Source organism: Lissotriton helveticus, chromosome 9, assembly GCF_964261635.1.
Source record: "Lissotriton helveticus chromosome 9, aLisHel1.1, whole genome shotgun sequence".
Lineage (NCBI taxonomy): Eukaryota > Metazoa > Chordata > Amphibia > Caudata > Salamandridae > Lissotriton > Lissotriton helveticus.
In genome coordinates, this window is record NC_136070.1 from 91,170,096 (window position 1) to 91,187,443 (window position 17,348).

Below are 17,348 nucleotides of genomic sequence, written 5' to 3' on the forward strand. Positions count from 1 at the left end.
GAGCAGCTGTATCATTTCTTTATTACAGATGACTAGAGAGGTCATAAGTCGCATCTAATCAGGAAACTAGAGAGGGTCAGTGTGCATGTGTGAGTGTGTGGTGTGTAGTGTGTGTTAGTTTTATTCCTAAAAATGATGGCCTGCTTCTCAAAACAGCTTGCCAGGTGAGTTTTCAGTAATATTCAATGTTATTGTTTTACACAGCAGAAAGTGGGGGGCGTTGGGTATATAGCTTCAAACCGGAGAATTAGGCCCGGATTTAGAATTTGGCAGTTGGGTACTCCGTCACCAACGAAAAGTATAAGGCGACCGCCTTATTAGCAGCGCATTCTAGTCACATCCACATGCATCACGTTTGTGGTGGAGCAGCTGTCTGTCAAACTCCAACCAGGGCCTTAGTTTACCGCACTTCTTTCAAATGAGTTTTATTTCCTCTCATTTTCTCTCTTTGAATTTCTTCTCTCATCTTAGCGTGAATAATGACCACCAAATCAGGGTGCAATGACAGACGCGCCCCTGTGTGTCCCCTACCACACGGCAATCACCACCGCCATAAATGTCTCAGAGTAGGAAATATACTGACCCAAAGACCAATCAACACTATCAAATGTGCATCTGCATGACAACCCCCTCTCTATAACAGTAACCAGTAAGAGTAACAGCAGATTAACACCTCACACTAGCCGACTGGATCTCTATATGTTGAAAGTACCCCTAACAAGCTGAACACACCACAAGCAAGCTTTGAAATGCCCGAAAAGAATAACACGCACAACTCACACAAACAGCCAGTCACCAACTTAAACTAAACCTGTAATGCAACCATGCTCAAACATTCATTGTATTATTTATCAGCAAACATACCCCTACTTACAGCCGCTATTCAAAAAATGTTTTTGAGAAAAAGGAAAATTCTGGGACAACCCTTGGGTTGAATTCCCAGCTCCCTCCCCCTTGGTGAACTGTTGCCTCCTTTTCTCGGTTCATGTTCTCAGCGTGGGCCAGCTCTGGTTGTGCACCCTGCCGGTGTACACTATGGCAGTGTACTGCTGTATATTGTACTCAACATGGCCTGTGACTTCCAAGCTTCCCCTAGCTCCTACTACATGTAAGTTGGAGCACTTGAAGATACCTGGGGCACTTTAATTCTCTGAATTCAATGGCACAAATATAGTGCACGGACCCACACCTGCTCGAACTGCTCTCCCTTTAGGTCTAACATTAATGTGATCTTCTCACTACCCAACAGCTCCCAGAGTTGGAGTGTCCGGCTTCAGTGGTCCTCCACAGCGCAGTAATGGTTTGTCTGGCTGCGCACATAGCCTTCCTTCTAGAGAATCGCAGGAAATCGTTTGCTTGTTCGGGAAACCTAAAATCGTGTATCCTGGGAATTGTAAGATAGAAGTTTCAAACACTGTATTCATATCCACTAACACTACTTGCCGGTGCCTTTTTAACTTAAAGCATTGCCACAGCCACAGTTACCTAAACCACAAATTCTCCAGTAATCCACCAATTTTAATGGGCTTCAAGTGTGGAGTCATTGTAGGGTGTAGTATCACTATGATATATTTTTATCATCGCCTCCCTACCTGAATCACTTATAGCCGATACCTGTATTGTGTAGAATACAATGGTCCATTGCTGAACATAAAGCGTACACCTCAGTTTTCCCACTTATGTGCAGGTGACTTCTCTGGTTGTGCATTATATGCAATACATTTTTTGACATCAGAAAGTAGTCGGTTCGATTTCTTCATGTTTACCCACTTCTAGTTGCATGTGGCTTGATGGCGCCTTGGGTAACCCAGTCCCCTATCTGAAGTTATCTCATCCTTTCCTTTTCTGGAATCCCCCAGCCATTTTTAATTTGTCGAAAGGATTGGAGCCCCTCATGATCATTAAAAATCCCCTCTTCTATTACAGTTTGCTTTTGGCACTCAGTGTTGCCTCCCTTGATATGGCTGGTGTGAAATCCAGGTTGATCGCGGCTTTTCAGGAACCATTCCTGCGCAAGGTATCCATGTATGGAGCCGGAATTTGAGAGCTCATCTTCATCCTTTCATTTAAACATTGTTTCAACCGCATGATGAACATGACCTATACCTGAAGCAAAAACCCATTAAATGAGCCGCTTGCCGTAACAGTGGGCCAGCTATATTAGGAGCTCGCCGCCAGCTCGTGGGTTTTCAAAACCAGTTCCAAACATGACTCCACTATTCATCCCATGAACAGCAAAACTTAAGTGGAACAATTGCAGCGTCAGCGTGAATAAGGACACTATTTTATAACTAATGGAAGTCCAGACCTTCAGCCAAATAAATATCCAGTACTTCCATAGGTAGTTTACCAACCAGATTTTAACTGAGACCGATCCCTGAGGAAGGCAAAGCCGAAACGCGCGTAGTGTTTGTCAGGTGCGCAACACCCATTGGACTCACCGGGCTTCAGACCCCCCCCCCCCTCACCCCCCGTCGTGTGTGGCAGCCCGGGATGAGACAGATCCCGGGCACACACAGAGCCGCACCCGAACGTTTCACAGGTCTTTAAAAGACCATTTGAATGTTAATGAGGCCTTGCAGTTGTTTGACCCCTTCTAAGAGCCCCTGCAGCTCCACTCTACCTACTGATTATAGGTTCAGCCCCCCCCCCCAAATTTTTTCTCCGCCCCCCCACCGAAATTGGACTCTAGTTGCGCCTCTGGTATTTGTATAATTGACTACCTGTTCATGTCAATGCTTCTGTGTATCAGTCACTTTCAACTCAATTCTATTGTGAACTACGCTTTGATCAACTCAGTTTAAAACATTGTAATATAGAGAAAAAGCACAACGGCAATGTTTGCATTACTTGGCTAGTATTGCTTTATAAACTTTATTCATGATAATCAATTTATACCAAGAACTGTATTTTAACTATATATAGAAAAATGTTTACATAAAATATTTATAATTAAAAAAATTACAAATTAAATGATTGAACATTCTACTTGTGTATGTCATTGTTTAATGTATGTTTCTAGCATCTTGTTTGTTTGTGGTTTCTTTGTCCATATTAGCTCTGAACATCGACTTGCCGAAGGCAACCTTCCCTTCAGTGATATCCAGGTTGTCAATAATAGGTGTCAGCGGCGAGACAATCAATATAAGTACTTTCACAGCTGCTAATTTGTCACTCGTAGTTAATGTATCTCTACTGGCAGGAGACAAGTACAGGAAACATGGGACGTATTTCCTGAGCGTCCAGCCCACGCTCCACCTATGCATCCCGGTTCGTGCTTGTCTGTGAAGTACCAATACTTTTTGGGTTCTTTCCTATTCCATTCTACAATGTACCAGGCTTGGGCCACTAGGTAACAACTGAATAGCTTGGGTCCTGCCAGCCGTACGCAAGTTTACTTCTCTGCCATGCGTGGTTTCTTACCCTCCCAGATACAACTTTCTATTAATTGTTGTAGTTGAGAAATCGCTTTTTTTTTAGGTTGTAATGAGTGTTTGCATAACGAACAGCAATCTGTGAAGGAGAGTCATTTTAATAGCTGCCATCCTACCTGGCCAATATATACCTCCCAGCTGCCAAAAGTGTAAATCTTTCTGGGTTTGGTCTGAAAGCAGCGGTTTTTGTCTGTGACCTAAGCAATCTTTAAGTAAGTGAAGAAAATTTATAGTGCGCAAGACAATGACCCGCAGGTATCAAGGCGCCTAATAATACAATCAGAATTTGAAACAGACGTCCTTACATATAGGCTTGTTGAAAGAGGCGAGTTTTTAGGGCCGTGCGGAATTTCTGTAAAGATGGAAGAGATCTCAAATCAAGAGAGAGATCGTTCCACCATTTGGGGGCTAGCGTGGAGAAAGCCCTGCCACCCCATTTAGCTCTTCGGACACGGGGGATTTTAAGAAGCAGTTTCCCAGAGGAACGCAGGCTCCTACCAGGGGTATAGTGGGAGATGATGGACCCGATACCCGTGTCGCTATTTTTAGCGATGGCTCTGTAGGTCATACAAAGGACTTTAAACCGGATTCGGAGTTCTACCGGTAGCCAGTGCAGTAATTTCCTGGCCGCAGTGGCTGAGGAGCGTTTGGGGATATCCAGGACAAATCTGGCTATAGCGTTTTGGACCACCTGTAAGCGCTGTAGGTGACTCCGACTTAGCCCAGCATACAGCGCATTACAGTAGTCCAAACGTGAGCCAATAAGTGCAACAGCTATTTGTTTTCTTGCCTGCAAGGAAAGATACTTCCTGATCCTTCGCAGGGTATGGATCAAACCCCAACAGGTAGAAACAGTTCTGTTCACCTGACTGCCCATATCAAGGGCTAAATCTAGCATCACCCCAAGGTTCTTAGCCGATGTTGTAGGGGAGGGACATGTTCCTAATGAGTCAGGCCACCAATTGGCTGACCAGATGTTTTCTTTCCCCCCAAACACCAACACCTCAGTCTTCTCCCCATTCAGTTTAAGAGAGTTCTGAATCATCCAGTGACCAACCGCCTCCATACAAGATCTAAACTTGGAGGCGGCAAGCACATCAGAATGGGGGAGAGAGACGAGTATTTGGGTGTCGTCTGCGTAAGAGACTACCTCCATCCCGAAAGATCTTATCAACCTGGCCAGTGGGGTCACATAGATGTTGAAAAGGGTCGGACTAAGCGCCGACCCTTGAGGGACCCCACATAGCACTGGTCGGGATGGAGATAGGAACTCTCCCAGCTTGACTCTTTGTTCCCTACCAGTAAGGAAGGAAGTCAGCAGATCCAGGGCTGCACTTCTCACCCCCACCTCCCTCAGGCGAGATGTAAGCACTGAGGGGGAGAGGGTATCGAAGGCTGCTGTTAGATCTAGCATATAGTAAGACATTCTCTAGCGTTTCCTTTATCATCCATGCCTCACCATGTTAGAAGAATTCGATATCTGGTTTGCCTGCCTAAACAAACACTACCTGCTCACTAATAGATAAGCTCGAGATTCTATAAACAGGATAGAAGCACACGACTCCGCTCTACGCACTTTTGCTGCCGTAATTCAGCCCTGATGCCTTAATTACCATCAACCTTAAAATGAATTGACCATATTCTTATCAAATTCGATCCCCCCAGGTATTTGATATATAAACCAACCTCAGTACCACAAAGCCTTAAATCATCACATTAACGGAGGTTATTAAATAGTCAACCTGTCAGCAAATGTAGTACCAACCACAAACCTTGACCTTAACCTATCATAATCCATCAAGATACTCCAGCAATGCTTTCGGCTTGCTTCCCTAAACCTCTTGCTTAAAAAGAATGAATATAAATGATAACTGATTCAAACCACACCTACATGTTTTTAAAAACATTTATAACACAAAGAAATCTGCAAACGCTTGTGCAGACACCTTGGACTTGCCGAAAAACTCAAGTGTTTGCACTAGGTTAGACAATACCAGGCTTTAATATCCATGGTCTTCATGTGCAAACAAGGAATTTGTTTATGCTCAAACAAGAGATGAGGAACCCAGCACAATACATAATAGACACCTAATAATGAAAGTGCATGGGAGATTCAAGGTAAAAAAAATCTTGATTTATTGACTCTTAATCAGACTGGTGATCTGCAAACAGGAGCGTTGTTCCAAATTATTGTGGAGAGAGAAATAATTCAAATAATGGTTGGAAACTTTAATGCTCAGTTTGACGATACTTTCTGCCATCCTCAATTAATACGGGTTGCGTACAGCTGCACAGAACCACCAATTAGTAATCATGCCACTCTACTCAAAGTATACATACAGCAATTCAACATGATCAAAATCAGTTTAAGGGAAAATGATGGGAGGCTTCTTGGAAGCTCCCCAACAAGATGTACATTTAGGTGGTGGAATAGACTTGGTAGAGACCATGTAGAAAGTAACAAGGTTCCACTCTTTTTGGTCCTTTAAACTTCCTCCTTTCTGCAATTAAAAGTCAATGCCCTACCCCACAGGACTCACACTACAGACACAGGATCCATGGAGGTAATAGGACAGTAATCGTTATATGCAATCCTGATAAAATGCAATGCAAGTATCCTGATCTTATACTCAAAATGACCCCCTCTTTGGAGGACTTGCATTCAATACTTAAGGAAGGTCTTAGTCCAGAAATATATATTGCTACTTTCTAGACACTTCTTGTGAAGGATCCCACAGTTCCAAATAGGCAGTCGGGGCTGGGATGAAACAGTGTAGAAAACTGAAGAAGAGGTAGTTTGTTTGATGTTGTGAAAGCATTGGAAAAATATGAAAGAAATGCTCCTCTTACGCAAGTAGCGAAGGGTATAAACAGCTCATACACATGTATTGCACCCAACTGATAAAGGGTACAGACTGCAATTACAGACCGAAACTGGGGTGAACTTTATCAGTGAAACTCCAGGGGATAAAGAGAACCCTGAAAGCAGTATGGGCATTGGAGTATGGCACAAGAGTTTTTCTGTTCCAGATAGATTTAACAACCAATCAAATGTGATAAAAAGTTGGAGCATTCTAATAAAAAGAAGGAAGTCACTTTATTCCAGCCAGTCTCATTTGTTCTCATGAAGACAGAGTCGTACTGAATAGCCAACACAATGGGAAAGTATCAAGCCATGACATGGTCCTTAATCCACGAGAAATCTACCAGCCCACTCGCTATGGCGAGTCAGAATTTATCAGGGCGAGTTATTTTTTGGGGATTATTGGCCCGGTCTGCCGCAAGATTCTAGCTGACTAAGAACAGGGCCCATATACGCCCGACGCAGGTGCCGGAAACCAGGGTTCGAGCCTCAAGGTCGCGTCCACATCCTGTGATTCTGGGCAAATCACTTAATCTCCCCATGCCTGAATGTGTAATGTAAATACGGTGCTCATGTAAAGCGCTCCAATACCTTCGGGTCGAGTTTGCGCTATATAAAAATATGGAAAAAAAATATATATGTGCCCCAGGGCTCAACAGGCATTTGAACCCACTTTCGTATTACAGAAAAAGCCGCAGACGCTTGTGTGGCCACTTCTGTAATGCAGATAGTGCTCGCTCATATATTGTGCCAGCACTAGCTCAGGAAGGCGCTCCCTCATTTGCATGGGGGCGCGACCCCATTCATATGAGGGAATCTCTTTAACTCTGTGCCCGTGCTGTAATAAAGACGTTCGCACAGAGGTAAAGAAGTTGTTAGGAGGCGCACTGACAGTGCACCACAAAAAGGTAGCACACAGTCATGCTCTCTGGAGTAGGTCACGGGTGTACTATGGACCCCCCATAAATACTCTTGCAGGCAGGTGCAGTCACACACTGCACATACCTGTAAGGGGATCTCTCGCACCTCTTTAAAGTGAAGACGGGTGCCGCCTGCACAGTGAATCATGGAGCGGCGTTGAAGCAGCCACTCCGTATTTCATTTGAATGTGATGCCCTCAAAGCAGCACGAGTTTGCGGCTGCCCTGAGGGCAGCGCATTCAACCTAATAGGGTGCACTTTCTCACTTTACACCCGGCACATCTGTTTGAAGGTGCACCTTAGCGCAAACAACGAAAGTGCGCCCTATACGTAACAGGGTCCCAGGTATTCTTAGAATTAAGAAAGTGAAAGCATAATAAAGATACCTTTAACCCCTTCGCTCCGGCGGCAATTTCGCGGCAGCGCTAGGGGGGTGGGGGGGCCGTGCGGCCCTCCCATGCTCGTGACGGAACCGCTCCGTCACGAGCCTTGGGTGCGCTGTGCTGATGACAGAATTATTTACAACAAGGGGTGGTGATGGACAGAGTCTCTGAATTAAGCAGAGTACTCTCACCCAGTCAAGAGATCAGGGCTAGATCCAACACCGTTTTTTAGCTCATTGCACCATCCCAGTTTCAGAACCTGGCTGTATGCAAATTAGTCTGTCCCTGGCCCAGTGCATCATGGGAACAGGGCAGACCAGACTACAAAAGCCAATTCTTACACTGGGAAGGAAACAAGCTTCCGGGGACCGGTTTCTGCCATTTCAGGCGTCTTCGGCCCGGCTTGCTTGAATCCTGATGGTGCAATGAGCAAGGGACTCACATCTGAGTATACCCTTCCACGCTTAGGGTGGACAAAATTATTTACAACAAGGGGTGGTGATGGACAGAGTCTCTGAATTGCTGATGACAGAGCGCTTCCGTCACGGCCCCGCCCGCTCATCAGAATGTCCCGCGCAGGCGCGCCGAGCGGGCCGTGACGGAACCGCTCCATCATCAGCACAGCGCGTCCGTGGCTGGTGATGGAGCGGTTCCGTCACCAGCATGGGAGGGGTTAAATCTGGTTATATTTGCTGTGCATTCAAAGACAGAGGTCAGATGTAAGCCAATGTATTCTTACAAATTGCTCCTTATTTTATTCTGGAGATCTTGTTTGCTAAATCCACTAATTTTGCAGTCAAAGAAAGAAAAGTGAACTGTCTGAAAAACATGCTGTGAGCAATGAAAGGCTATAAGATGTCAGTTTATTTATTTTTTTAAACCATTTAAGCACCTTGTAAATGAACTGTACACATATTAAAAAATATATTTCTGTTGTAGTAGTTTAATTCTGATGTGCGACGGAAACAAATATTTTATTAGAATCAAAACAAATTAGTACCGTTTACTTGGTGATGTGCCAATGATAAATGTTTGCTGAAACCCAATTTCCTCATAATCGCTTGTATGCTGTATAGTTTTATCAGTAAAACCGTAGGTCGGTGGGAAGATTTGTGCCCATTTGAGTGGAAATGTGCTGCCTGTAAATGAAAGGCACTACCAAATCATACTTTAGTAATATATCTATTAAAAGTGAGAATTTTTAAACATGAACTTAGAAACAATCCAGTTCCTGCCCTGATGAAAATGCTATCGATGAACCAAGAGGCAAGTGAGGGTTCATGCGTACCTTTTCTGTGGGCTAGATTTTTAGGATACATGGTGGAAATGTTTAGTCCAGTATGGCAAAAATAAAAAGTTTTTGTACAGCAGACATGCTGAACTCACATATTTGAAGGTGCTCTCATATTTAATAATGAGGAAAAAGGTGACTCGTTGAAATAAATATTTGCCTAGGAGCACACAATTTGGACCAGTTTATGGATCAAGCGCATTACAGTTAAGCCAAGAAGATTACTCAAGTCACTAGACCTGCAGGTCTAGTAACATTTTAATGATTTTTCGAGGCCTGGTCCTAAAAGATTTTTAGCCATGTCTCTGCATGCATGTTTAATAATATTCTCAAGTGTTGATTGGTTTACAAATAGTGCATGCAATTATTGTACAAAAAAGTTAACAAAAGTAACCACCCAATGAGAAGTATTGGCAGGTATGCTGGTTTACCACCAAGTATGAAATAACAAAACCTACGACTGTATAGTGGGGCTCGGACACCAAAAAGCCACCATTCAGCAACACTTTCACCTCTCCCTCTTGAAAGCAACTTACTCTGCCCTGATGTGGCTTTGGCAATAGTGATCAAACGTTGCTATGAAAATCTTTTCGCTCCCGACAGGGAAGACAAAGTCTTTTTAAGCGCCACCCACCAATTTTATCCGGCTAAGCACTTCTTGGGCGAAACAGAGTACACAGACAAATTGGGGGTAAATAAGGATGTTAGAAAGAGCTGCCTTTTGGCACCCTTCTAGCTTGACATTTTTATAAATGAAATAAATATAAGAAACATATAATTCCATCTAATGTAGATTATCTTGCTGGCAATGACAGACCAATACCTTGCTTACTCTTCGCCGATGAAGTGGTGCTAATAGCCCAAACAGAGAATGTCCTATAACGCATGATTCTTTGGAAACTCTTCTAGAGACAGTCTGTTACACACTGTCACTGGGGAGAGGACATTACCATTAGTGGTTGATTTGTGGCTTCTCACAGTTATGTTTCATTTGTATAGTCAAGACTGTTGCTGAGGAGGGAGTAGTGTGCGGATAGCTGTAACCTATCCCGGATTGTGCATGCGAGAATGGTTCAGTGATAAACGCTCGCCACTGAAATATGAGGTGATATACAGGCCACATGCTTGGAACCATGGAAAGGTTGAATCGCCTTGAGTGCAAGGCTGGCAAACAGGGTATCATGAAAATGGGGAACAGCAACATCTTTTATTTAAAATGCTCAGAAAGTAAAGAGGGTGGTCAGAGGCACCTTTAAAATAGTTATTACTACTCTGTGGTTAGAGTAATGAGTTGAGTTACAGAAATGAGAAAATAGTTTATTGATCAAAGGGGAAAGTGCAGCTTGAATTCTCATTTAAAGAGGAAACGTTCAATAGCAAAACTGTATCCAGTGATATCTGCAATTTGTGAATTGTGTTGCTATTATAAACGATCGACTGACTGTGAAATGTACCTTACGAAAGGTCCAGCGAACACTCACATGACAAAGTGTGAAAGGCAGCTCATTTCAATGTTGGACTGCTAGACAGGTGAAAGAGCGACCTTCGCACCTCTTTTTCTTCAACTAAGGAAGTTGCAGCGAGGAGATGAGAAGATCAACAAAAGCCCTGAAATATGGTGTTGAATACAGATTTGGAGATAGTGAGGACCAACATAAGAGAATGCCGAAGTACTAAAATGTACGCAAAAGTCGAAGCTTGTCAAGAGATAAAAGATGGAAATGGAGGGATTTGTGTAGGGCCATCACATAAGGCATGAAGAAGCGACTTTATTAATGGGGGGGTGAATAGATGAAGAGGAATGAAAACAAAAACTTGGGTTTTGCCTGAGCTTGATGTAGGTGAAGGGTCACCTACATTGGGAGGCCACAAATTAATGAACGAGGTTAAGGGTCAATTATTGGCTCCTCTGTTTTGTCTGGATTCATCTTGAGAGAACGATCCCTCATCCAGGACATGATTCCTTCCACACAGTGATGAAAGGGAGGGGTTGTCCCAGGAGAATCACCATCCAGACAAATGAAGATTTGGGAATAATCAGTGCATGAAAGGATGGAAACTCCAAGAGTGGGACAGTTTTGCAAGTTGAGTTACAAAAATATATTAAATAGCGCTGGACTAAGGGAGAAGCCCTGAGGGACTCCATGTTCCAGGTCTCTAATCATTGAACAGAAAGGAGGGTTGTGCATAGCCTCTTGCTGATTTGCAAGTAAGAAAGTGATAAGCAATCCAGTGCAGAGGCTACCACAGACACACTTCCTTGCTAAGATGTGAAAAGAGAACAATGTGCAACACTGTATAGAATGGGGGGGGGGGGGAGAGGCCACAGAGCCAGTCTCATCTACCATGATACATAAGTATTGTTAAAACAACACAAATTGTACACTTTGGCTGCATATAGTGAAAAAAAGTCAACAAAGATTAAAAAAGAAAAACAAAATAGAATAAAACTGTACCTGCCACGTTGTCCTTCTTAGCTCGAACCTTCACTTGGGCTTTGTTGACGTTCTGGATGACTGTGGTGCTAGGTGGAGAGAAGGGCACGGTTAAAATCCAACAACAGTTCATATATATGAAGCCATCAAGTGTCAAACAATGGCTTGGTTACAACCAGACCTGGTGGGAAAGTCTTTTCAGAGAAGGATTTTTTTATGCAGTCTATGACTCAAAAGGAGTAAGTGAATGACAAGTAACTCAACAAACATAATTAATTCGAAAACAATTTTAAACAAGACACCTAATGACTTACCTCGCCCTCCTTCTGTGCACTTTTTAGTTTTTGTTTTAGTTGATAGAGCAATATAGACCTATACCTCAGGTGAGTATCTGCAGACGTTATTTCCAACGTTATGCACGCTTCTCTGTGTAAACTGCCTCCGAATTAGACACACGCAGAAAGCCAACGGCGGACTCCAAATGCCGCACCAACCTCTATCTGTTCCACAATGGTTACTCTGAATGTCAATCGTTATACAGTGTGCACAAACAGCTCCTGCACCCGCCGTTGAAGGTGCAACCCTTGGCTGGGAAACAAAACTGAGAAAATAGTGGAGCGGTGCACTCCCAGGATATTATAAGGTATAATAATGAAGCTTGATTAGTTCCTTCGTAGAAAAAGCCTGTATTTAAGTCAATCCAATTGCATAAACATGTACATCAGCCAACACGTTTCGTTGTTGAAAAATAACTTCATCAGGGCATGAAGTGTGTACAGTGAGCTAATCAAGCTTCATTATTGTATCTTATATCCTGGGAGTGCACCGCTCCACTATTTTCGCTGCCTCCGAATTAGACTTACATTCCACAGCCTCATTTCTTCTTTCTATTTTTGCTTCCTATTTTGTACACATGGCTAAAGGACAACCCCATGAATATGTCCATCTCGTCCGGATCTCTTCATTTGTTTTGCCTCTGGGGGAATCGCCTGAAGCCTCTGGTTTAGCTCCTTCACTTACCTACCCCTACCCCTCCCCCGCGCCCCCACATCCATTGATCCATCTACCCATTTATTTATTTGTAGAATGATATGGCGGGAACCAGACCCCAAAGGCAGCTGAGCGCCTAGTGGCAGCGGATAACGCATGGAATAAAATACACTAACGATTGGAAAAGATGTTGGAAAAGAAGGACTTTCAGTTCTTTAGAAATGACACAGAAGGGGCTGGTCCTGATAGCAGGAGGATCAATTCTAGATTTTTGGGGGCACGCGCTGCCCAAGGATGATTTATCAGCGTTTTTCTGTTTGTGTTTTAGGCGGGTTTATTTTGTGGTATATGCTTACAACAGAAACAAGATGAAGCCTCGTACTAGACTGCCAGGCCTCCTAGCTAGGCTTATTATTTTGTAACTAAGCGTCAACCAGCCACTTTTTAAAAATTAATCCACAAACCTAAAAACAATTGGTTATGAATTATGAATGTCGGCAGGTATTTCAAACATGGTTCCGCCTAGGTGTTCGGTGAGGCGACATTTGCAGTTGTGGTAATTTAGGCAAAGTTCCTGGTGTGGAATCTGATGCGATAATCAGGCTGTTTGTGCGTTGCCCACGTCGGGGTGTGCATCAAAAAGATTAACACTTATGAAGAGAAAAAGAGAAATCACCCATGTTTGTTAAGTGCGGCCCCTGCTGAGTGCTCTGTGGTTAGATGCTGCTGTCACGCGGCATCAGAGCAGTAACACTAACAGCCAATCAAGAGACGCGCTGGAATCCTAACATGAAAGGGGCGTATTAGACAAGTCGGGAACCGAGGAATTGAAAAGGCGGCGGGGGCTCAGTCAGCTATTTTGCTGAAATGTAGAGTTAAAAAAATCATTTTTTATTCGCCCTCAAGATTTTTCTTATGTTGGATCATATTTCAAAACTGAAAAAAACCTGCTGAAAAAAAGCAGGACACTGGAGTTTCTACCACATGATGGCGCTCCTGCTCCATTGAAGGATACTCGGCAGCAGTGACATTTAATCCGATGCAGCTTTAGACCGGGCATAAGGCAGGTGTACCCGGGGCCAGGGCTGCTTTAGTGTTTTTGCTGCTCCAGGCGAAAATGCGCAAGTACTCACCCCCCATACAGACAGACACATATACATGCTCACACAACTCACAAACTAAAATACAATGCCACTTTCACATACTTCGACTAACCCTGGGCGTAGTTTGCGTAGCAGCACTACATGTAGCACACCGTAGCTGATGGCACTGTGTACTAGTCTGCACTGTGAAATAATTGCAAATGGCATCGTAGACAATGCCAGTTATCACAAAATAAGTATCGCTATCTTTATATGCTAAAGAGCATATAGTACTTTCACAAAAGTGAAACTGAAAAATTAGCAAGCAGTGAGAGAGGTGGGGATTTTGGAATCCTCCCTAACCCTAGGGAGAGTACCAAGCAGATGCCTTGAAAACAAAAAGCACATCTTATTGAGCGATTCGGTGGTGGTCCCATCCTCTTAGAACCACCCCAAGCATTTGACTCCTGAGGGACATGTAGGAAAATCGTAATTACCGATTCATAAATACCGAATTTTACCGATTCGGTATTTATGAATCGGTAATTATGAAGGAGGGAGATTTAGGAAGATTCGGTAATTGAATTACCGAATCTGTAAAAATCGGTATTTACCGAATCGGTAAATACCGATTCGGTATTGCCCATTGATTCCTATGGGCCTTGATTCGATTCGGTAATTACCGTTTCAGCAAGGGTGCAGGGGGTGTCACTTTGACACCCTCTAGCACCCCAAATACAGGCATGTGTGCCATGTGGCACACAGACATGCCCTAAGGGCATGTCTGTCTGTCACATGGCATAGGTGTGCATGCACACATGTGCACGCACACCTGGATTCGGTATTTTACCACCCAATTGGATTGGGTGGTAAAATACCGAATCTGTACGGCCTTTGGGACTCAGAAGAGTCCCACCTACATCAGGAAATTACCGAATCGGTAAAAATACCGAATCGGTAATTTTACCGAATCGGTAAAATAGGGCCCCTACATAACAAATACCCATTTCCCGGTCGGTAAATGGCCACCTACATCGGGCCCCTAGTAACCACCAGTTGAACTGCAGCTCTTTGTAGAATTATTTTGATATTGGATACTATAACATTCACTGCCCACTGCTAATCTCGTCCCATAATGCTTTGCAGGGCCTTTGGTTGGGATTGTTTTTTTGCTAATAACTGTGCTTGGGGTGGTCCTAAGAGGATGGGACCACCACCGAAGTTCAACAAGATGTGCTTTTTGTTTATGCTCTTTGTGTTCCAGGCATCTGCTTGGCCCTCCCCCAGGTTAGGGGGGACCCCAAAATTATCACCTCTCTCATTGCTTAATGTTTTCGTTGAAAAAGTTCACTTGTGCAAATTGGATAAATGGTTTTTAGCATGTAAAATTGCTTTATCAAAGCATCTGAGGATGTTGTTTATTTAGCTGCTACACTATGTGATTAAGCACAGTTGCAAGTGTAGCATAACTTCGACCTTCATTTTGCGTCGTGAAGCCTGGTCTGTGGATCCCGGTGCCTGGTCTGTGGGGCCCGGTGCCTGGTCGGTGGGGCCCGGTGCCTGGTCGGTGGGGCCCGGTGCCTGGTCGGTGGGGCCCGGTGCCTGGTCGGTGGGGCCCGGTGCCTGGTCGGTGGGGCCCGGTGCCAGGGCTGTGGGGCCCGGAGCCTGGTCGGTGGGGCCCAGTGCCTGGTATGTGGGGCCTGATATGTGGGGCCCAGTGCCTGGTATGTGGGGCCCAGTGCCAGGGCTGTAGGGCCAAGTGCCTGGTATGTGGGGCCCGGTGCCAGGGCTGTGGGGCCCAGTGCCAGGGCTGTGGGGTCCGGCACCAGGGCTATGGGGCCCGGTGCCGTGGGGTAGAGATCAGCCTTTTCCCACACCCATCCGAAGCAGGTGATGATCAGGTCATATAAACAACAGACTAATGAAGACTGTTGCGACATGTTTATCACCTGCATTGTTTTCCATCACGTTGCCTGGTGTTTACATGTGTAGTTTTGGCATGTTGTAAAACTATTTGCACGCACAAACTAACAATATTTGATGGTATTTAATGTACTGTTGTAGTAGGTACACAGGTGTGTTGTCTAGGGTTACAACTATTTATATGATGTGCTCCAGACCGTTCTCAATGCTATCGCCGGAAATCTCCACCTGAACCCAGCATGAAAAACTGATCTTCACCTAAACTTTCAATGTTTCCCTGCCTTATTTATTTTGAAACCCCTTCTGGGTCCTCTCTACATGCCTCTTGTATATATAGACTACTCTAAACCACATGCCTATCTTATTTATAAATCACGTCACTGAAACAAAACAATATCTAGTCTACCATAAGCCATTCGCTTCTCACATAACCCCCTCTAATGATCACACCTACGCCATTAATGTACCACAGGGACCCTGGGGTCATTGCATTGTTCCTGTGAAAGCACCAGACTGGTCTCAATAACCAGTGGATTGACCACTAACTTTGGTCGGCTCCCGGGTAATGGGCTACATGACGGGAAGTGCTTCGACACCTCATCAGGAGTAGTACGCGCTACATAAACGCAATTTCAATACAATACAATACTGGAAACCCAGTACATCCCTTTCACACACACGACCAGAATGTATCTTGTTATTCAAAAGGGAAACATTGTAAAACAGCTAGTTACCCTGAGTATCACATTTAAAAAGTTTATTTTTTTCTCCGTCGTTGAACAATTTTGTGCTGCTCGTAGTTAGAAAATTGTTTTAAGATGAGGCTGGCTCACAAAACATTTCACAAAAAAACAACAAGCAGTACACTTTTTTACCCATTGACAGCAGGCTCTTGAGACCATCACGAGTCTCATTAACAGACTTCACAGTGCTGCTCACTTTTACATTTAAGAAGCAGACACCCTGGAAATAAAGCAATCAAACTGGAATGAAAGTGCTTCCCTGGATGAAAGATGACCCTCATTTTGTCCCTAGGGAAATGTCGGTGTGCTAGGAAATAGGGTTACTCTTTTGTGGAGCTCCTCCGTTAGAAGCCAAATACAGAACTCCAAGGCAGGAAAAGACCCTCTTCACTTAAAGCCCCAACGAGAAATGCCAGGCAGTAAAAATAATTGGGAGACCTGCTAACTGCCGCAAAGTAATGATGCCTTTCACACCAGTAGAGTTCAACGATCCAGCTACTAAAAACTGTTAAAAAGAGAATGGTGAGGGTCGGAACTTGCACCAAGATGACCACCAGATGTGGGATCCTGGCGCTTTCCTCTTCACGAGAAGGAAGCTCGCCCAACTGGGGCCCACCGCGCCCATACAGGATAAAATGCTGGCAGGACATGGAGTGAACACTTGAGGGATGCACTGATGGCCTCAAGCAACACAAAATGATGGCAAATCAGGTCCAGGGTTTATGGAAAGATCAACGATAGGTTCTCAAGTTGGTGGCCAGAGACCAGCCAAATCAAGTCAAGTCAAAATTTATATAGCGCACTACATACCCAGAGGGTCTCAAGGCGCTTGAGGAAGGGGGGGGGAGGTTTACTTATCGAATATCCAGGTTTTAAGCTGTTTTCTGAAGGCTAGGTGGTTTTGAGTGAGGCGGAGGTGGATGGGAAGGGAATTCCAGGTTTTGGCCGCTAAGTAGGAGAAGGATCTTCCCCCCCATGGTGGCTTTGTGGATGCGCGGGACGGTGGCGAGGGCTTGGTTGGACGACTGCAGCTGGCAGGTGGGGGTGTAAAAGGAAAGGCACGTGTTGAGGAAATCCGGTCCAAGTTCGTAGAGGGCTTTGTGTGCGTGGGTGAGGAGACGGAACGTTATCCTTTTGTTGACGGGGAGCCAGTGCAGGTCTTTCAGGTGACCGGAGATGTGGTCTTTGCGAGGGATGTCTAGTATGAGTCTGGCTGAAGCATTTTGGATGCGTTGGAGTTTTTTCTGCAGTTTTGCGGTGGTACCGGCGTAAAGGGTGTTTCCG

At 44.5% G+C, this 17,348-nt stretch overlaps 1 protein-coding gene across 1 annotated transcript in view; it reads right to left on the bottom strand.

The window, feature by feature from the left end:
- ATP6V1D (ATPase H+ transporting V1 subunit D) overlaps positions 1-17,348 on the bottom strand; it is a 139,552-nt gene that overhangs the window by 20,633 nt on the left and 101,571 nt on the right. Inside the window, exon 4 of the mRNA XM_078659542.1 lies at positions 11,348-11,415. Coding sequence (XP_078515668.1) covers positions 11,348-11,415 — 68 coding nt within the window. The remainder of the gene's footprint in view (positions 1-11,347; positions 11,416-17,348) is intronic.